Below are 23,295 nucleotides of genomic sequence, written 5' to 3' on the forward strand. Positions count from 1 at the left end.
GCAATCATCATGATTCGGATCAATAACAGGGCGATTATAAAATCTAGCAAATGTTTCTGAGGTAGAACTCCAGCCCGCAGTTTTGCGTATTAAGTCTAAACTGACCCCGGACCTGTGCGCAGCAGAAGAGGCAGCATGCCGAGTGCTATGCGCAGTGAACGATGACGTATCAATTCCGCTTAAGGTTAAAACATTTTTAATCCATCTACTTAATGTTTGCGTGCCGACTTGCTTATGAGGTTTTTAAAACTGATAAAAAGACATTCCGCCTGATTTCTAATATTTTTAGTCTTTTGTAAATAAGAGTTGATTGTTCTTGCCGGGCAAATCTCTGGTTTCTCATTAAAAAAGGGCAAGATCAGTACTGGTTGTGTAGAACCAATTCGCGACGTCTTAATGAGGTCTGGGATTTTAATTTTAATTTTATCGGAGCAATTTTCGATGTTACATATTTTAATATTAGCTAGTGTTTGTGCTCTATGTGACGTTACGAGAGCCAAAAGTGTTATTAATTTTTTAGATATCTGTTCGAGAGATAAATCTTCATTGGGATACCATTTTCCCAAATAATCTAAAACGACTGACGGATCCCAGGTTTCGGTGTATTTAGGAAGTGGAGGTCTAGAACGAAACACTCCTTTAAAAAATCTTTTCAAGTCATCATTATCGGAAAGTTTTTCATTAGCAATCAACGAAAGCGCGGATCTACAAGAATTCAATGTTCCGTATTGGGCACCTTTATTAAACATTATTGTTAAAAATCTTATGATTTCTGGAATTGATACATCATAAATGTTCAATTTATTTTCTATACAATAAATGAACCACTTTTTATAACACCCTTCATACTGTTTGTATGAGTTATTAGATAATGAATCCAACAGTATGTGTGTGGAAGATGGTGGGACACCTCTTCTTATCATCGCTTCGCGGATAATATTCCGGCCACCAGGGTAGTCTGTGAGCGCACCTGCCGTCGGCTGGAAGTGGCAGATAAAATTAGATTATTATTTGCTTCTAGTACCAAAAGTTTTGAAACCAGTAAACTTTTGAAAAGAGGGTACCACGGTTGCGTGGGCCATTGTGGTACCACCATTATGCCTCTGGCTTTATCATTAATAATCTTTCTTAACGATTTTAATATCATACTAAAAGGAGGAAAGGCATAGAAGTAATATTTGGACCAGGAGACTGTAAATGCATTTATTGCATACGCGTCGGGGTCTCTGTGCCATGATACATAAATCGAACATTTATTATTTATTCTACTAGCAAATAAATCAATATTAGGGCATCCAAATTCATTAACAATTCTTTGGAATGCGTAGTCAGCAAGTTCCCACTCGATATCCGGATGAGTGCGTCGCGACTCCTGATCCGCTATACAATTATCCGCAGAGCGAATGTATGAAGCATATACAAATAGTTCTCTCGTTTCGCAATATTGCCAAAGTTGCCTTGTGATTTCTGTCAAATGGGGGAACTGAATACCTCCCATTCTATTAATGTAGGAGATAGCGGTGGTATTATCGATGCGAAGAAGGATTTGTTTATTGTACAAGTTTCTTGTAAATATTTTGAGGCCGATAAATGCAGCCATAATTTCTAGTTGGTTTATATGGCTTTTGCGTTCCTCTGCATTCCAAGGACCACTGGCCTTCTGGTCTCCACACGCTACTCCCCACCCAGTAGTTGAGGCGTCAGAGAAAATTTCTAATGCGTAATAATCTGCTTTGATTTTACAGTTACAATTTTCTATTATATTTTTCCACCATTCAAAGTCTTTTTGCAAGTTGTTTGGGATAGTCATAAATCTATCGTAATTTTCTTCATCTTTTAAATTTAGAAATTTGCATCTTTCGAAAAGTTTCGTGTAAAGCCAGCCGTATTCGACGGCTGGACATGCAGATGTAAGGAGACCTACGAAACTTGCGAAATCTCTTATCTTGCATCGTTTAATTGAAGAGAATTTTTTAATTTCATTTTTTATTTTTAATGTTTTTTCTTTTGGTAGGGTAACTTCCAATTTATTTGAATTTATTACATATCCCAAAAACTTGCATGACTTGGAAGGGTTGAGATTACTCTTTTCTTTATTTATAATAAAGCCTAACGAGGTAAGTAGCTTTTTGGTATTTTCTATATTTTGAACACATTCATTATAATTTTTTCCGATAAGTAATAAATCATCGAGATATATGGTGGATATATAACCACATGACCTTAGCAACTTCACTACTGGTTTCATAACTTTTGTAAATACAAAAGGGGCGGTATTTAATCCGAACGGAAGGACATTAAATTCAAAAATATTATTTTCGAACTGAAATCTGAGGTATTTCCTGTCGGTTTCATGTATCTTAATCAGGAAATAAGCGTCCTTTAAATCTAATGTACTGAGATAACAGTCTTTGGAGATTAACTTTAAGGCAGTGCGCAAGTCCTCTAATTTGAAATGAGATGTATCTATGAATTGGTTTAATGATTTAAGATTTAAAATAAATCTCATTTTTCCATTCGGCTTGGGTATTAGAAAAATAGGCGACAAAAATTGATCGTCTCGCGCCTCACATTGTGAAATAACTCCAATGGACAGTAAATCTAAAATAGATTCACGTATGTGTATTTTTTCTTGACTGGAGTAGTTTCTTGTACTTGGTGGTACTAATTGAGAAACTGGTTTGGAAAATGGAATTTTATAACCCTCGATATATGATAATACCAGAGGATCATTTGTAAGCATTTGCCATTGAGTATAAAATTTAGCTAGTCTACCTCCTGGTATTACCGTGGCTAACGATGTCTGTAGCTCGTCCTGTAGTGCTGCTGATGCTGCGATGGCCTCGAGGTGTGCCTGGGCCGATGACTCGTCGAGGTCGCAGGCTCCTTCGCTCGTGACGGTCCTGGCTGCCTGCGCGCTGGACCCGGCTTCCAGTTTAAATTTTTATTTGTACTGGGATTAGGCTTTTTAGCCTGAGGTTTAGGTGCCGGAATTTTTAGGTCTGCTCCAGATTTGGTAATGGCTTTAGCCGATTTTAAAGTGTCTGCCAAGTTTTCACTAAATAAAAACTTGTCGATTTTTGTATTTTGAAGCTGATCCTTCATTTCTTTCTTCATGGCATTTAATAAGAAATTTCGCCTTGTAATAGTGTCAGCATGTTGACAATCGCATAAGATTCTAGTTGAATCAATGAGAAGTTTCAACAAAGGTGTATTTTTCTCTTTGTTTTGCATAAGGATCGTTATAGCCTCGCTAAGGCAACTAATAGCAGAGGTAAGTTGCTTTTGTTTATTCTCAATAGCTTTGTCGCGTTTAATTACAACATCCGATACCGCGGCCTTGACTTCAGCGTTCATTTCAGGAGGATCTATTAATTTGCAGTTATCAGGTGTCAAATATCTCTCCTTGAATTCTTTGCGCAACTCTTTCGTCAGTCCGTTTGTTGCGCAATGTTCTAATCTAATTGACAAGTCTTTTTGTATATCTTTTCCGTATTGCTTAACCGAATTGGGATCAGTACCCAGTATTTCCATCAAATCAGCATCTAATGTTTCTTCTGGTTCAGGTATCTGTTGTTCAGTATTCTCGATGGCGGGGGAGGCTTGAGACTCCAAAGGTGGGCTGGCAGGAGCAGCCGGAGCAGCAGGATTAGCTGTCGCGCCAGGAGCCAGCTGTGGCTGTGCTGTAGGCACGGTGACGGCAGGCTTCGACGTGATGAGCACAGGCTGAGAAACTTCATCGGATAACGAACCATCTGTTTGGTTCGGTTCCGGTAACGCACCATTGGCATCATCCTCAGGAATCGCCCATGCGTCTAAAAGGTCCGTGTCTGAAAAGGAGACACAGCCTTATGACCACCTTGTAGTATACAATAACTGTGTAAGTGGCAGTCGCAAGTTTATTTAACAAGAACTGCCCCCAAACTGTTATTCCACACTTTTTAGTGTACTACGGTCACTATACGTCATACGTAACAAACACGTATTCTAAAAAATGCAATGCATTTTTATTTACACTTTACGTAAATAGTCGGCAGAACAGTCCCAATGCATAGCAAGTACTGCCCGGTGCCGAGAACTGTATTGTTTACAATTACGTATTACATTCCTACACCATAGGTACCTACGTATAGTTTTAATTACGGTATTATATTCCTTAACTATAAATAAAGTAATATAACCTACTTTGTTCAAGAAGAAACAGTCCCACCGTACTGTCCGCAGCTCAAACATAAGTAGTTAGGTACCATGTACGAAAACAGGATAAGTAAGTAGCAGAATTACCTATAGTGACTACTAAATGTTGGTATTAAGTTATTTTTATTTTGCAATTAGTCCGTTGCAAAATACAATTTGCTATTTAAAAGCAAATAAATTTACCGAACGATGTTTACATAGAACTTGTTACAATTAAACAAGGTTGTATATGGCATACCTGATTCATCCTGCGAGATCGATGAGTCACGATGTTTGTCCCGATCAGGTGCTCGTAATTTCTTCTCGAGTCGTTTTATCTTCTTTAAAAGATAGTCGTAACTATCCTTATCCTTTTCACGTTTCCGTTTAGGCATTGTAACAACTTTAATCACTGATTTATCACTTTAACACGGGAGCGCGATGTGAAACGGCGGGGCACTAAAAAGCGAATGAAGTACGGGTAGATAGTTGGGAGCGGGTAAGTAACCTACCTTCAAAAAAAAAAAAAAATCAAATAATATTCTCAAAAAAGTGTGAAATGGCATGCGCTACGCGATACTACATGTGTCTATTATGCTAATATAGAGGACGAAACCGAGTATAATTTGTTTTACAAGGGGCAAAGTTGTTGTTTTAACGCACGTGCCAATATTGATATCTGAGGAAGCTAATGATTCCACTTTTGGACCACGAGCGTAACGAGTGGTTCGAGAAATGGAATCTTGAGCGTCGCGAGGGTTTCAAGGCACGAAGGTTAAACAAGTTTTGCCCCCAAGTGAAATACGATTTTTTTTACCACATCAACGTCTCGAAGAAAATATTAATAGTAAAATATCAAAACTAAATCAAATCTGTCAATTTGTTCAACATTTATGATTTAAGGTAATCATTAGAAGGTCAGTACTGCCATACTACTTTGGGTACTGGTTCCACCGCGAGCTAGTAAACTATGAGCTATTGGCTATAAAAAAGAAACAAAAGATTCGACGGCGGCTATATTTCTGAGCTCACATAACCCGGCAACCTTCAAATCAAGGGTGAACAGGCATCTTCTGGGCGAGCTCACTCCATCGTAGGCCACGTCTTTGATTTCAGAAATTAATCATTGGAACTTCCAGTACTTTACACCCTTGTGGATTAAATGCAACTTTGAAAAAATCACAAAAATGTTCGTTACTCTTTCTTCTTCCGTAACCTCCGCCCGTTTCTCTTCTCCAATCCAAGACAAAACTGCTAATGTGTTTGGCTTAGCAGATATCTTACAACTATGCAGCTCTCGACTAAGAAACTTGGTGATTTATCAAGAAACTTCACTAATGTCTTTACTTTAAACAAGCTGTTGTACTGAGAAGCACTTTATGATACTTATTTGGCATATCGTGTTTAAATCAATATCAAAATAAAATCGAAATAATTTATGCAGCAAATATTTAGGCCACAGGGGCACTTTTACACGTCACGTGTACATATTTAGAAAATATTTAAAATTGAATAGAAATTACAATTGATACTACTAATTGTAAGTTCTAACTAAAGTATAACTCTACTACAATTAATTAGAGATGTATAAGGTCTCTAAGTGTTGAATTAAAACTAAGAATAAGAACTATACTTAATATAAAAAGTACAAATACAAAAAAAAGTCTTAAATTACTTTAGAGGTGCAAATGGCTCTAAATGTCACAACTAAAGATAAAATGTCTACTTAATCTAATTCTCCTTAGAGATGCATAGGGTATCCAAGAGTCAAACACATATAATTAAAATATTCACTAAAAGAAAGGAAACAAACTAAAACCGAACAAAGTGTCTTTATGTAATATAAATCAGAATTAAAGTTACTAATTAGGTATAATAGCCTCAGTAAGCTTAAACAGACCGGTCTTCACCCGGTGCATTGAGATAATTTATAAAACGGCATGTACCTAACTGCAACAGTAAACCCAACTGTGTATCTGCTTATCAAAGTACAGTCAGTCGGGGTTTTTTCAAAATTTTAATTTTGGTGTGCCTGTGTGGTGACGGGTTAAGAATTTCACCACCCCTTTTCTTCCCGTGGGTGTCGTAGAAGGCGACTATGGGATATGGGTTAAATTGTGGCGTAGGCGAGAGGCTGGCAACCTGTCACGGCAATGCCACAGTTTTCGTTTTTTTTTTCAACCCCTTATTTGCCAAGAGTGGCACTGAAGCTTTAGTAGTTTCATGTGCTCTGCCTACCCCTTAATGGGATACAGGCGTGATTGTATGTATGTATGTATGTAATTTTGTGGTTTGGTTATTTTACCGACTTTCATACTCAAAAGGTGATTGTTCTATTTTTTTATGTTTACATACATACTTACATACAATCACGCCTGTGTATGGGATCATAAAGGGATCGGCGGAGCACATTTTCAAGTTTAAGTACCACTCTTTGCAATGAAGGGGTTGAAAGAAAACGAAATTGTGACCGCTGTTGTAGACATAGACATAGACATTTGACCATTTGTATTACCTATACCTATTTATTCGCTTATCGGTGTACTTAATACCCTGTTACAAAAGTACCCAAAATCCTGCTCAGAAGCCGAAGTGCTTTTCGCTGCCGAGGAAATACTGGTGCCGCCTAAATTGAATTTGCACAGGTTGTGTCAGATGCAATCACATGCGATACAAATGGGGATGTAACGAGAGTCCGTTATGTGACTGCGGCCTTGAGGATCAAAATACCTAGCATATAGTCGATGCCGAAAGAGACGTTTCCAAGGCAGCCCGGTGGATATCTATACCAACTTGACACCTGACGCAATCGGTTGGTTGCGTAACATGGATGTCGACTTATAATATTAATTGTCTACAAGTATACGCCATACGCTTAACACGTTCACTGCGTTACGGGGGTTTTTGAACCCCGTACGCTGTCATCACTCAGTGCGGGTGAGAAAAATCGTGTTCACTCCGCTGGTGCGGAAGCTGTATTTTGGTCATTTTTACAACTACGAAAATGACAAATATACATTTGGATTTCTGTTCAAAAGTATTATTTATTGATATATTAATTATATACGGGGTCTCAGAAACCCCGTACCGACCAGGGGACAAAAATTACCTTCTAGTGCGATACGGGTCTCCGTGAACCCCGTAAAAGAATTTTCTGGCCCGTACGGGGTTGTGGGCACAGTATCGCTAGTGCAGTGCTTACTGAAATACTTGTTATCGGCAAATTAAAAATGAAGCGCTCGAACCACACGTTAGAACTACTATATTCCAAAAACAAAGGTTATCCCACACAATAAACGTCAAAATCACCACAAATTGACATCTAATTGCAGGCAGGTAATTAAATATATGTTTTTAATATGTAAAAACGGTGGTGGTTTATCTTATTTTATTTCACTTTGTTACTTAATTATATTAACTACTTTCACAAAAATACAAGAGTGCGAAGTATCATATTTTTGATGTGTAATTTTTTTATTAATACAGCATAGTATACATCGATTATTTTATTTCCCATCACTACTAATTTATCGACCTTAATATATTACATGCGTTACGGGGTGTACTAAGCCCCGTATTTTTTCAATTTTAGTGCGATACGGGGATAAAATAACCCCGTATTTTCTTTTCTATATAATTTTGTGAGTTTTTATCGTATCCACGTGCGGGGATAATGAGACGTAGGAAATTTCATACTCTTACAGTTAGTCAAAAAAAATATTGGAAAATCCAATATTTCAGGGACTTACAGCACTTTTAACAGACTTAGGCGTACGGGGCACTTTTATACCCGTAACGCACTACGATGTAAACTATTACGGGGCGGATTGGGCCTCGTAACGCACTAGATTTTGGGTTAAGGTTTTGGCTTGCCGCAGCGAACGTGTTAAATAATAATAAAATACCCTGTTTTCGAAATAACATTAGCTTCTTAATATTGTTGTTCCTCGTCTGGTCCATTAATTATTTACTGACGTTCATATTCATCTCATCAATCATCATTAATATTGTTGTCAGAAGGCTTTTACTCCAACAAGGGATACGTAGGTAGTACGGTCCCATTCAAGACTACTATACATTTTGTGATATATTATTCAATTTAAGAGCGGGGCTCTTGTCGGTGCAGCTTGATGAAGTTGTCTCCACTTTGGTCGATCCGAAGCCAGTCTTATAGTGTCCTGGTACGACACGGCCCTTACATGTTCCTTTACTTGGCTCATATAACTCTTTCTTGGCCTTCCCCTTCCTCTCTTTCCATTTAATTTCCCTTCTATTATGTTTCTGATGAATTGGTCGTGATATACAGACAGATAAATCAATTGTGTCGCTTAACTCCAAACCTGGGTAAATCCATTCTGCTATAAGGTTGATTGTTTTTCAGATCAATATTATATTTTTATATATTCAACCTTAAAGCAGAATGGTATTACCCAGGTTTGAAACGCGACACAATTCAGGCTCATTTTACAGTTATTAATCTTGCTGACTTTGGGCATACCTATATGTTATGTGTTACTGTTTAGTAAAACTTCCCACTTTTTTCGCTTACTATAAAGACGAGATTTGTATTTTTATATGAATAAATGACATGCGGCTTTATAGCGATCGACAAAGTGGGACGTTGTACTAAACACACTCACTTACATAATACCTTATACTTACCTATTCCTTTGACGTGACAATACTGTACCAAAATTGCTGCAAAAGTTACGATGTCTGCATCAGCAGATACATTAACATTAACATTAACATTATCAATAGATATCAATCTATTGATAATGTTAATGGAGACTAGTTTCTATTCTGAGTTTTAAATGTTTTAGATTTTCATGTAACTTGATAGCGTGAATTTCACAGAAACTAACATTTTTTTTAAATACTACGTCGGTGGCAAACAAGTTGCCATGAACCCATTAGAAACTTGTACACTCCCTTTTGCTGTGTTAAGTACAGCAAAAATGAGTGTACAAGTTCCAAGGGTTCGGGTTCCGACGACTCAAAGGGCAATAGACGGAACAAATTAGTTCCGTAGATCCTTCCGTCACCAGCACACCGCACCCTCGTTGAGCTCTGGCAGCTGTTACTCACCGGCAGGAACACAAACACTATGAGTAGGGTCTAGTCCTACTATTGCGGTCTTCTGTAAAGCGGAGGTACTTCCCCAGTTGAGCTCGGCATTGTATGGAGAAAACGAACAGCGCTCTTAGGCGGCTTACTAGAAACAAAGTTGCATATACAGCGTGTGTATTCCATACGGGCGAATATCTTAATAACGTTTAGTATCGGACCTAAGGAGCCTAACTACATGGTTTTTTTTTAATAGATGAGATATTTTTTTTCATACATAATAATTCAGCACGCAATGTACTAAGTCCACATCAATTAGCGTACCTACCTAAACGTCATTACGACATGACGTTTATGTCATCTCAAATTAAGTTGGACGGCGTACATTGCTGCTTGGTCAGATTAAAAAAAATAATTACTCTTCATTAATAGCACTTTTTAACAAAATGATTATCCTATACGATTCGTATGATCAGATACTATAACTGGATACATTATTCGCCCGTATGGAATCCACACGCTGTATATTCTGGGACGTTTACGTTATCGCAGAACGTGTTCTAAAAATCTATGACATTTTAGATGCTCGTCTGTTTATTTACCTACATAATCTGTTATTATTTTTTTGGCAGGCGAGACGCTGCTGACACCAAGTATCGAGTAGTGGTACTGATAATTTACGCCATTTCACGCGTGATTGTCGCTAGATGTCAACACAAATAACACGCTTTTACTGATGTACTATGGAGTTAAAACTCTTCCCTTACTTATTCCTCTATGGTTACAACAGACATCACCAAAACATTTTCTTCCAAAAAGTAATATGTCTTTTGACCATGACACGTATAAGTTTCAAAAGAAGGGCAAGCTTAATTTCGTTATAAGTTTTGACTGATCGTCGAAGTTGGCAGCACTTTAATATTGTTGGCACTGTTGCCATGCGTCGAAACTATGTAGTTTAATAGCAGATCGGTGGAGATAAGTAGTCAAAATGACTAGTGTAGGTGACGGAAATAAAGCCTGGCTAGAAATATATGACTACGCGCCATTTTCAACTAAAAAACTCCCGTGAGACTCATACATATTTAAAAATATTTTAAGCGGGTTACTCACGTATTAAGTCGATATAGCGTTCGAATTGGATCGAAACATGTCGAACGCTATTAAAATATTTTTAAATACTACGCGCCATGTTGTGGAATTTCATTCGAACTATTTTCTTCATACTAAACTGAACAACTGTCACCCCATAAATCAGAATAACAGCGCCCTCCTGAAAATATATGTATATGTACACTAATATTATAAATGGGAAAGTGTGTGTTTCTGTTTGTGCGCGGAGCGACAAAATTATGTGATTTTTTAAGTGGAGATAGTTGAAGGGATGGAGAGTGACATAGGCTACTTTTTGTCTCTTTCTAACGCGAGCGAAGCCGCGGCAACAGCTCGTAGTCATATATTTCTGGTAAGGCTTTACCAACCTTTGTGCTGCGCGCGTGCTGGCAGCCTGGCCAAGATGGATGCCGCTGCCGGCGTGCGTCTTTTGTTTATAATTATGAATATATACATATCTTCAGTTTTTACTAGTCAATGCGACAAAATATGTGTTTTTGCACATATTTTCTATAAAATATCTCTACATTTTCATTTTAAATATCCTGTGCTTTCTCCGTGTGTTATATTGTGGTGTATTATGAACTGTTTGTATACAGTCAACCAATGAGGAGGCACATTCTAAGGTTAAGACAGATTATTAGTCCATACGTGAGAGCGAGAAGATGACATGTTTTTTCTCTCTCTCACATATTAATGATAGTGACATGCCTAGAAACTTGCACAGGCCCCGCCTGGTGGGATAAAATGTCAGTGTACCTCCTCATTGGAACTCTAGGCCACTGTAGAACTACATAGTGACGTTATAAAGCAGATTGTAAGAAATCTCTTACTGCTTGTCATTTCGAGTGGCCTAGGGTTCCGATTGGTTGACTGAACAGCTAAAGTTTCCAGTCTAAATATTTTTTATCGTTGGCGGCCCGATCACCTACAAATAAAGCATAAGCCAGTTTAAATAGTTTAAAAACTCGCATACGTGTTTCATTGCGGTTCTTGAATAACGTGCTGAATTTCCTCAGACTCAACAATCCGCAATGTAACTAAATCGAATGCGATTCGCGCAACGTCAAAATGAGCATTAAATTGAACCGATTCGGACGTGCCAGCTCAAAGTCAGTACATGGAACTGATATATTTTTAGGTGTTCCGATAACATATCAGTCAAGAGTCATTTGTGCGGACGTCGCGCTATCATAACTGCGCGTAGGTGCCTAAACTTTTTGATTTATAAAACAAATTAAAAAAAAAAAAATTATTTCATCGGTTTGAAGATATTGTAAGTTCTGATGGTCAGTAATATAATAGTATTTTACACAATAGTGATGTAATAGGGACTGGACTTTAAGTCGATTTCCATCTTACAGTCTGATTGAAGAGAGAAGAAATTAAAACGGGGCAATATTATAATGTCATCCCTTTCAAATCAATATGCGTGAGAAAGCGTCCCGACACTATACTCCAATTGCTAATTCGAGTCCAAAAAAACTACGACAGATACGTCAATGTCACAGCTGTCAATGTCATTTATGTCACTGTCAAAATACTTTTCAGGTTTCGCCAACCTTCTACATTCTTTATTTGGCACGTAAGAAATCCAAGAATACTTGATGATATAATTGTGAAGAAAATTCGTTTTAGTTTTTTGTTTTAATTCTCATACGTCAAATTAGTTCCACCGGTCGCCACTAATGATAAATGTTGGTAATTCGCATTATATTACGTGTATTTGTGATAATCAACATCACCTTCATTCACGTTGCTAGTAATAATACAACTTAAACCAGACAAATGTATGCACTAAAGATGCCCTGTCTCAGTCCGGTGCAATTTTCGCCAATGTTTATTAAATTAGTCATTGGAGTCTAACAACCCATTACCAATATTAGAATGTTATTGCTGAAGGGTAGCACCTGAACTGGCTCTCAGAATGGCGCGTGGCGAAGTCAGGGGCTCACGAAAGGTATTTCCTTAGCGTATTGAACGAGTGCCCAATGTATCTCTGAGACTCCTCAGGAGATTTGGAACCATAAATTGAAGAACATTACTCAAACTTACTTACATACTTGCAAATACTCTCTTTAAGGTAAAACAATAGATCATTACATGTGCCATTTTTTATCTAAAAGGTTCATAAGTATCGGTTGTCAATAAAGCGCTACTTGCATATTAACGTCTGTCTATCATAATATCAGAGATGTAGTCTGTATATCTGTGTATCATACATAATAATAAATTCAAATACAGTTTGACAGACCATGGTGTCATGGCCGCTTCCAAAACAATGGCGGCCGTGGCAACCATAAAGCCCACTATACACTATTTCGCTGATTAGCTAATTGTAAAATATATGTATAAAAAATTGGTCACAATATCTTTATCATCAATAGTTTGTTCTATACCGCAAAATATAGCACCAAATGTTATTGATACCTGAAGTGATACAAGCGCAATACAAACTTTACAACTAAAAATCACGGAAAAAAAGAAAAAAAATCGAGCGTCCTAGTATTTATGTAAATAATAAAAGACTATTAAATATATAAATCAAAGGATTGAAATAAATAATAAATAATTTATCTTGGCGTGTGTTTTTATAAAAAAGGAATATACTATTTTACAAACATTTTATTGCAGTGGTAACATCGTAGTAGTTTTTTTGGACTGGAATTAGCAATTGGAGTATACGATGTTGCCACTTAAGCCGGGGTTACATTAGAGCCACGCCGTGTGTCGCAACGCGTGGGATTGTACATATTTGGTTATACGTCCGCGCGGCGACACGCGGGACTGAGCTAATGTAACCACGTTCATACAAAATGTATGTGACTATGTATCCGATTGCGTTGCGACACGCGGCGGGGCTCTAATGTAACCCCGGCTTTACTCTCTTTGGTCAGAATGTAGTTCAATTCAATTCAATTCAAAAACCTTAATGTCAAAAACAACACATGTCAAAAATACAAAGCCAGTTATGTTTGATTATAATATAGGTGCCTAACATAGATCAGGTTTTTAATTGTGTTTATATGTTTTTGTACAGTTGTCATTATTTTTTTTTATAATTAAAAAGTCAAAGAGAAAGATAAAGGTAAAGTAAATGAATTGACCGTGACGTCACTCCTCAGTATTTCATAGTAATTCCATATCACAAATCGTTTTGAAGATTCATAAAAAGAACCTGATTTGAGTAGTAGGAAACTAGCTTATTGTACTCGTAGGTAAATAAGTAAGTAGTAGGTCACCAAACATAATTCCTAATATGCAAACATTTTTTTTGTGAAAATTGCAATACTATGTTTCCTGCTAGCATGAATAAAATAGTTTTCGACATAAAAAAAAAAAAATAATCTGTTTATTTCTAAGAAACGTACATGCATTTATAATATAGGTACTTAACTGCTAATCTTAAATTGAAAAGATTACATGAAAACCTACTAAAGTACATTTTATATAACCACGAGCAAAAGTAGATATTTTTGGATAAATAAACTCCTCAACAGAAATGTGTATGTAGCCGGAAAGTGGACGGGACGGGAAATTTGCTTGCCGGCGCGCGAATTAAACGGGAAATTGTATATTTATCTCACTGACCTCTGAAGTGATGTTTGTGTCTTGCTACAGCTTTATCTGAGTTGCGAAAAAGTTGGAACCTTCTTTTGTCACCTTTTTATATTTATTATTAATGGGATTACTCATGGCCACGGACTAGCCGAGGCGATTTGATTCTTCGGAAGACGTGGCCTAGTGTACGATGGAGTGAGCTCGCCCAGGAGGTGCCTGTTCACCCTTGATTTGAAGGTTGCTAGGTTATACAAGTATATACGAGCTGGGAAATATACATTGTTTTACAAACGTGTGCTTTTTAAGCTTTAAGCTTGGTTTTTCATACTAACTACAGACGTACCTCGATTGACATTTTAAAACAACTATTTAAGTTGCTCTGAAACTTCAAAGGTAAACCAAATTTAGAATGGCAATAAATGAATTCCTGTTACAATTTAATCTTAATGTCTTTTTCTTAACCCCTTAAACGCCTGGTTCCAGATCTGTCCCAGAAAATTGAAACTGTAACTAACAGATTGAAGGTTATTTCAGTTTTAATTCAGTAACACATTTTTGACAACCGCGTTCCAGTTCCGTTGCCTTAATGTCTTATTAAGGATGCAGTATAGGTATACTACTTGTAGATAACATAATATTTGAGTGACACTTAATTTTAAGTGCTGGGTTATATTTTAACAAAATTAAAGTTATACAGGGTGATGTATACGTAAGCCGATGCAACCATGATGCAAAAAATCAATAAAGAAGAGGAAATAATAACGTAGGCGGTCGTGACAAAACTTTTTTTAGAAACAAAAGAAAAATGTCATAAAAACTATACAAATCTGAGATGATTGTATTTCCTTCTTCGTGTTCACTTTTTTATTAATTTTCTTTTTACGTCTTCATTTTATGTTGAGCTCTCTGAGTCTCGTGAACATAATTAAGGTAAACTGAATGAAATAAGTTTAAAGGAAGTATCAATTTGGGATCTTTAGGAAACATTAATAGGACAATTAGGTCAAGACACATTTTAATCTGTAGGTCCTTAATTAACATCCATGATTTTTGATATTTTATTAACTTTAGTGTTTCTTACTCGTGTTCATTATGTAAGTAAACGTACACGTCATCGTCGCGTTAGTACTTCGTCATCGTCATAATCATTTCAGTCGTTAATCGCCCACTGCTGAGCATAGGCCTCCCTTCGTGTACGCCACTCATACCGGTCCTGGGCTAATCTCATCCAGAAGTGCCCCTCAGTTTTTCGAATGTCGTCCACCTAACGAGCCAACGGATGCCAGGCGCTTCTTACATCCGATACCGACAGCGGCCACCATTCGGTCAACATTTTGGTCCACCTGCCATCACTCTGTCTGGCAACATGCCCCGCCCAATTCCATTGCATTTCATTGTTACTAAGTACTAACTTACCTATATCAAAGACCTATCTACATCATTTTTTTTTGTCGTTATAAAATTGTTTAGTGTGCATTAATGTCTGTACCAACTTCCCCGTAATATGTTTTGGTTGATCGAATCAACAATAAAAGTTTTCGGTTCATTTCTAATTGATACAAATAAGACCTGTAATACTTATCAATTAGTGTAACGAAGTGGCCTACTTCAGGCTCTGGCGCGGTGCCAGCAGCTGCCGAATTATAAGTCGACCTACTTCGTTGCCGTAGACATCCCTAACTAGATATTACATTATGTATCTCGGGAATCTCGTTTGTATGTATTATTAGCGGTAGGAACATAGATATTTTTGTAACAAGTTCAAATAAACATTTACCCAATTTTTTTTGTTCACCTATGCATAGAATGACTCTCTTGAGGACTGATTAGGTAGGTACTTATATTGTTTGTTAAGGTTTTACGTAAATTATTTGAAATATAATTATATTAAATAAGGAAATTTATTGAAAAGTACGTGAATCAGTCTGTTACTCATAGAAGCCATAAAGTCACCAATAAATAATATAAATACAGCCAAGATCGAAGATCTAAGAGCTTCGTTTACACCATTAATCATCTCATGTGATGGGGCCATTGGGACCGAATATAGCAGTTTCCTGAAAAGAACGGCATCAAAATTAAATACGAAATGGGGAAAACCGTACTCGCAAATAATGTTTTGGTTAAAGGTAAAGGTCCAAATTTCCCTTATTCGAGCAGTTTCAATAAGAGTGAGAGGCACCCGGAGACTTATCAGGGCCGTTAGAATGTGAGGACGGAGCAGGGATCCTGTACTAAACAAGGATTCCGAAGAAACGGCCTTAGCGAAAATAAGTGATTTTCGTCTTTTAACAATCAAACGACTATTTCCACTCTTGTTATTAACGTTCCAGACTACATGCTCGTTTTTGTAGTAGTCAATATTTTATATTTCAATAAAATGTAATGTTTTAAATACAGCCAATGTCCAAAAAATTATACACGATATAATTTACAGGCGACAAAGTCTTGTATTCATATTTTTGTCACTTCTAACGTATGTATATTTTTAATGCTGACTGGACTAATTGTAAATTCTTTCGTCGTGGTTTTGCGTGGGATGTGACGCGAAGCAGCGCGACGAAATGAAACCTTCGATGTCTATGGAAGAGTCTTGTGTGGGTGACGTCGATGAACTATCGATGATAGGCGATGTCACGCGACGGCGACAGTCGTGCGTTCGTCTTCCACGCAAACCACACCGTTACAGCAAAGTCAGTGATGCTCTATCTAGGGTGACTGCTGATCAGTTTTCTTTTACACAGCTTATCGATTTTTCTAGCGTAGATTACACTGCTAGCTTCTATGTGCAGTTTCGTAGTGTTGGTATTTTTAGGGTTCCGTAGTGAACTAGAAACCCTTATAGTTTCGCCATGTCTGTCTGTCCGTCCATCCGTCCGTCCGCGGATAATCTCTGTAACCGTTAGCACTAGTGATTGATATACATATTGGTACCAAATTTCAGCTTTAAAATTTGGTACCAATCACGCCAACAAAGTGCAAAAATAAAAAATGGAAAAAAATGTTTTATTAGGGTACCCCCCCTACATGTAAAGTGGGGGCTGATATTTTTTTTCATTCCAACCCGAACGTGTGATATATTGTTGGATAGCTATTTAAAAATGAATAAGGGTTTACTCAGATTGTTTTTTGATAATATTAATATTTTCGGAAAGAATTGCTCCTAAAGGAAAAAAAAGTGCGTCCCCCCCCATATGTATAAAAAATATGAAAAAAATCACAAAAGTAGAACTTTATAAAGACTTTCTAGGAAAATTGTTTTGAACTTGATAGGTTCAGTAGTTTTTGAGAAAAATACGGAACACTACGGAACCCTACACTGAGCGTGGCCCGACACGCTCTTGGCCGGTTTTGCAACTAACATTGCCGCTATCACAAAAACGTCTCACTTTTTTATGCACTTTTGAAGTAGAATCTGTGTTTTAATTGGTCTGCCTCTAGGCTCTAACTAAAGTAACAATCGTTAACGCTATGTGGCGTTCTTTTCGATCGCTTTGCTTTGTCACGCCACCACAGAAGGGCGATAAGGAGAGGTAGCTACCATACGCTAACGAAGGGAAAGCGATCGTGACGATGGCTAGGTACCCTGGCCCCGTAGCCGAATGGTATTTCTGCGACACAAAACGCCACCGAAACGCCGCAGATATGTAGTCTGGCTCTGTCGTGCGATACACAAGAGCGATAGAGATAGATAGCTACGAAAGAGATATTATCGTGAGCGTTTCGTGAGCGTTTGTGCATTCGGCTACACTGGATTCCTCTCTCGAAACAAATTGTGTGGTTGAGAATGAAATTGCTTTCGAGGTATTAGAACTTAACACTGTATGCGAAAATAGTATTCGGATACGATACGAAAATAGTATACGGATTAGATTTTGCAGCATTCGGGCTACTAGACTCTTATCGAATTTTGCACAAGAAATGATTGTTTCCTGTAGTATTTGACATAAGAAACCAATGTTTATAGATATTGGGTGTTAAAGGCGCATGATGGCTACGTATTTTCGATTAAAAATGTGTGTAATATTTTTTAAACTTTGGCCACCGAAAACGCTGTCAGACGTGTAGTGACGTCATAGAACCTAACGTAACTTCATTTCGAGTCAATCACTGACATAATGAACTTTATGCCTCATACCTAAATGTCAGAAAATTTTGTGTTCAATTTTACGTCATGCACAGACAAACTAATATAGATTAACATGGCTAATGTTGTTTTTGCCTGATGATTAAGTGAAAGTATACTTTAAAAATGTTTTTTGAGGTTTTCAAGTCATAATAAAATATACATACATACATACATACAATCACGCCTGTAGGTAGGCAGAACACATGAAACTACTAAAGCTTCAGTGCCACTCTTGGCAAATAAGGGGTTGAAAGAAAACGAAACTGTGATATTGCAGTGACAGGTTGCCAGCCTCTCGCCTACGAAACAATTTAACCCAAAATATAAATAATATACATAATATTTAATAAAATATGGTAGTATTGTTTTTTCGGTTAATTGACTTTAAAAAATGGTCAAGTAGCCTATTGTTGTTTAACTATAACATGTGGTAAGTAATTATTAAAATCGGAGGTTACCCGTGTGAGTTATAAGAATTTATTTCATGGGACCTCACAGACACAGTTGTGTTGAAAAAATTCAACAAAGATGTTTCGCCAATATAAAACTAAATAAAAAGAAATGAATATTCAATAGTTTTAGTGTCCAGTCTTAGAGTGAATAGATTTTCTAGTTATAGAAATTTTCTCTACTACGTCTCGCAAAATTCTAATCAACAGTTACCAACAAAACTCGGCAACGCTCGAAGCAACGACCAATTATAATAAAAAAACAAATGAAAAGCGCTCCCAGCCTTCGCAGTAACAAATTGTCATAACTAATTCTGTGTTTGTATTGCTCTGGCGGGATTCCAAGTGACCCGACCCAGTTCAAATACGAGAAAATGGGAAAGCAACAGGGATGCTGGAAAAATAGGGTAGAATCTGGATTCTGTTTTAGACTTTTTTCTGGAAAAGTGAGGTTTTTGAAAATGGTTTTGAAGATAAAACATTTATTGCCTTGAAACCATCGCAACGCTCAATATTCCACATTCTGAAGCCCCCACTATGCACGCGGTGCAACATTAGAATATTTCGCTTGCTCTTGTATCAATATTGGCACGTGCAGTGAAATAACAACTTTGCCCCCTTGTAATACAAATAACTATTTTTATGCTGGGCCCTTACAGTTGGGATACAGTTTTGCAGTAACTACGTACTTAATTTTATTTTGAATAGTGATGATGCTTACCGATGAGATACCTATTTACTGTTGCTTTAAAGAGACCTGGATTGTACTCATGCGGAAACACAGACTCAGGCAGGGCATTCCACTCTTTGGCGGTTCGCAAAAGAAATGTTAAAGCGAAACGCTTAGTGCGTATTTTCGGAATATTAACCGTGAAGCGATGCCGCATTGCCGATTGTCTGGTGGTCCTATGGTGAAATGGGGACGGAGGAACAAGGTTGTACAGTTCCTCAGCGCACTCTCCGAAATGTATCCTGTAAAACTAATGTATCCTGTGTACTAGGTACTGAAATAGCAAAAAGGTTATATGTTTAAATATACCCGAGCCGTTAACTTTTATTGTGTTGTCGGAAGAGGTCTTTCTCAGAATTGTCGTAACCCAATTAAGGTCCTTCAAACATTTAAGTAAATAGATTCCAATGCAACGCAATGCTACCCGGGTGTTGCAGTTATACCTATATTGTATCGTTCACGAAGAGTTGGGGCTTGACTTGGAAATTGGAATGTTATTCCTATTATTAGCTACTCCCGCCTAGCAAGGAAGAAAAGACCCCTTTCCGAAATGGTGATGTGAAAAATAATATTTTCCCCTCACTAGCTCGGAAACACGTGTTTTGTCCTTTAATACCAGCGGGTAAAAACGGATTTTATCCACTAGTGGGTAAAGTAATTTGACCTTGAATAAAGTCAAATTAACTGCTTTAAAATTGATAAAAGTAGGTGAATCAAGCAATAAAGACGATTTACCACCTGTGGAGCTACTGGAAGCAGTGATAAACGCATTTTTTGCGTTGTAGTTTCCTCGCTATAGTGAGGGGAAAAGTTTTGTGTTACACTCGGGTGCAAATGTATTTTACTTCTCGTGTGTTAAAAAACTCGCAAGTTCAGGATTCTATTCTCGAACCACTCGCTTCGCTCGTGGTTCAACTATAGAATCCTTTCCCTTGCTCGTTTTTCAATTCCACACTCGACGTTAAAATACAACTTTGCCCCTTGTATAACAAATAACTATTTCACTTTACCATTGGGACAGTTCCAAAACTTAATGAGGTAACTGATCCATTTTTAGGGTTCCGTAGCCAAAATGGCAAAAACGGAACCCTTATAGTTTCGTCATGTCCGTCTGTCCGTCTGTCCGTCTGTCCGTCTGTCCGTCTGTCACAGCCGATTTACTCGGAAACTATAAGTACTACAGTGATGAAATTTGATGGGAATATGTGTTGTATGAACCGCTACAAAATTATGACACTAAATAGTAAAAAAAAGAATTGGGGGTGGGGCCCCCCATACATGTAACTGAGGGATGAAAATTTTTTTTTCGATGTACATACCCGTGTGGGGTATCAATGGAAAGGTCTTTTAAAATGATATAAAGTTTTCTAAAAAACATTTTTCTTAAAGTGAACGGTTTTTGAGATATCAGCTCTCAAAGTCGTAAAAAGTATGTCCCCCCCCTCTATTTTTATAACTACGGGGTATAAAATTCTAAAAAAAATAGAGGTGATGCATGCTAATTAACTCTTTCAACGATTTTTGGTTTGATCAAAGTATCTCTTATAGTTTTTGAGATAGGTTGATTTAACTGTAATTTTGGTTTGCTGCTACGGAACCCTTTGTGCGCGAGCCCGACTCGCACTTGGCCGGTTTTCCATTATTACACTATTAAGTTGAGTTCCAAATGTATCCAATGAACACGCGTGCCATATGTACGAGTAACCATTGGACACTCTAATTAATAATGCAAACATTGGAAAACATGGAAAAAATGGATGTTGCATTTGACCCCCAGTCGAAATTGCCTCACTGTACCTTACGTAGGACGTTTTTACTACGTAACCGTACTAAGCCTAGGTCATCCATCACACAGACAGCTGCCTGTCCTACTTTTAAAGTGTGTTTATTAACGGCACTATACACCCTGTTTTTATTGAATTCCGTAACTTTCAGGGAAGATTCTTTACATCAAATACAATTAATTTCTCTAAGAAACTAGCGTATAACTCTTGCGGTTATCGAGTTAATAAAAAAATAAAGATAATTACTGAACACGTGTGTGACATTACCAATTTATAATGTTATTTGTTTTGACATGTGCCGTCAATCACTTGACACTACTCGTAACTTGAATGTTATTCTTAAGGGTCTCTCACACTAATAAATTCATTTATTATGTATAAAAATGATGAAAAGAATTTTTTGCGAATTTAACTACAAGTGATATACAGGGTGGTTCCTGATAATGAACCTAACGACGTGTCGAATTTAACGGCAAACAAAAAAACACGTTGTATAAGGCTGAATTATTAGCATGTGTGTTTTTATTCCATATAATTAAGTAGCAAGACTTATTTAATTTTATTATAATATTGTTACAGGTATGTATGCAGCAATGATACAAAATACAAAGCCATAAGAAACAATAAATAATGCTGATAAATATTATAAGAGTAGCAAGATGCACGCAGTAATACGAGTAGGTAAGTGTTTTAACCGCTTAAGTCCGGAGTTCCTTTAAAAAGAACAGAATAAATTAGATTCTTGAACTTACATCAAAATTAAGCAAGTTCCCAAATTCAACACTATAAAAATATGCCTGGGGCTTACGGCCCAGCCACGACATTGGTCTAAGCGCGACAGCGGTGAGCGGCAGCCATACGTGCGAATAAAAAGTCACATCGCTGTGTCTCGCTCCAATCCGTTTATGATTGTACGTGATAGCATATATCATATCTTAATGTTAATTTAATGATCTTTAAAGGTTATCTATCTATGTGCGAGTGTATGACGCTGCCATGATTGTGACCTCACTACAGTATGGCCGCCGCTCACCGCGGTCGCGCTTAGACCAATGTCGTGGCTAAGCCGTTAATGTAAGGTCTGAGTGCACACACACATATTGGGCGTTCAACGGGGCGGGGCGTGCGTCGTGTATGTCAAACAATTGAAGCTTACACAAGTGTCCTGAGTAGACGCTGCATATAGTGGACGCACGGTCGCACGCTCGCCCGCCCCCCTACACGCCGAACGCTCCACTCCGAGCGTCTACTTAACGGCCCGGCCACGGCGGCCACGACATTAGTCTAAGCGCGACAGCGGTGAGCGGCGGCCATACATTGGAGCGAGACACAGCGATGGGACTTTTCATTCGCACGTATGGCTGCCGCTCACCACTGTCGCGCTTAGACCAATGTCGTGGCTGGGCCGTAAGAGTTCGTAAATAGTAACAGCCGAGAGAATATCACAGCGAGTCTCTGCGGTATCAAAATGAAATGAAGTCGAGATTATTATGAAGTTGAAATGCTCTGAAGTCTGAGATGATAATTGGAATCGGTCTCACGGTTGATGGAAATAGTTTGTGACGCTATTTCAACGTTTGTAACTAATCTGAATTACTAGAGACGTTGACATCATGTTCCGTCGAGGAACAGAGATTTTTAGTTTTAATTTCTTTTCTTGATATAGTTAAATAGTTATTTCATTTTCATACATACAAGGCAACACAATTTTGAAAGAATATTTTTTTCCATGTATATGTAGCACAGTTTTTTGGAGCTGGCAATTACAGAAGTCCCAAAGCGACTTTCCGGTGCGCCTGCCACGGCACCTGGCGGATATATAGAAAAAACTCTCTCTTCGACCGTGCGAGCGCCATGATCTGCGCTCCCGTTATTACGAATTAAAAATAGTTATCGGTGCACCGGCGCGACACAAACGTGAAAATTGACATTTTAAGTGATATTCCGACCAGTGACCTAAGCTTCCGTTTATATGTGACAATCGTTTTAGTGTGAGGATTTTCCCAAAGTGTTTCCACGTGGCCCCACAAGCGCCTCTGGACAAATGTAAGTAGCCTCACCAATTAAACGCCGCTACATATAGTTTTTTGATCCGTTCGATCCGGATTTTTCTTTCTCACGTTGTGTTGCCCGTGTATTTTGCGGTATTACGTACCCATCATTCCAATTACATACGTTTGTAGTTCAATTTTTCATTGTAATTTCCGCCATCTTTGCTCACGGCAAAATGGTACCGAATCCTACAGACGGTGTCGAAACCGACACATCGTGTATGACACAAGATTT

At 37.7% G+C, this 23,295-nt stretch overlaps 2 protein-coding genes across 3 annotated transcripts in view; one reads left to right on the forward strand and one right to left on the reverse strand.

Moving 5' to 3' along the window:
* Window positions 1-23,295, forward strand: part of LOC125233077 — a 182,716-nt gene that overhangs the window by 13,037 nt on the left and 146,384 nt on the right. The gene's annotated exons all lie outside the window — the stretch shown is intronic.
* Window positions 859-4,671, reverse strand: LOC125233079. Of its 2 annotated transcripts, none has more exons than XM_048138937.1 (3): window positions 4,436-4,669; window positions 2,789-3,830; window positions 859-980 (listed from the first exon to the last, which is right to left on the reverse strand). In XM_048138937.1, exons 1-2 carry the CDS (start codon window positions 4,569-4,571, stop codon window positions 2,794-2,796), a joined length of 1,173 nt encoding a protein of 390 aa, XP_047994894.1. In that variant the 5' UTR covers window positions 4,572-4,669; the 3' UTR covers window positions 859-980; window positions 2,789-2,793. The 2 variants fall into 2 exon arrangements, with proteins under 2 accessions (XP_047994894.1, XP_047994895.1); XM_048138938.1 differs by having other exon boundaries at window positions 871-980; window positions 2,776-3,830; window positions 4,436-4,671.

The sequence above is a fragment of the Leguminivora glycinivorella genome, chromosome 14, assembly GCF_023078275.1.
Source record: "Leguminivora glycinivorella isolate SPB_JAAS2020 chromosome 14, LegGlyc_1.1, whole genome shotgun sequence".
Taxonomy (NCBI): domain Eukaryota; kingdom Metazoa; phylum Arthropoda; class Insecta; order Lepidoptera; family Tortricidae; genus Leguminivora; species Leguminivora glycinivorella.

Coding starts and splice junctions, on each gene's coding strand:
- LOC125233079 (XM_048138937.1), bottom strand. CDS start 4,571: ATGCCTAAACGGAAACGTGAAAAGGATAAGGATAGTTACGACTATCTT. Junction 3,831..4,435: donor GATCTCGCAGGATGAATCAG/GTATGCCATATA, acceptor TCTCCTTTTCAG/ACACGGACCTTTTAGACGCA.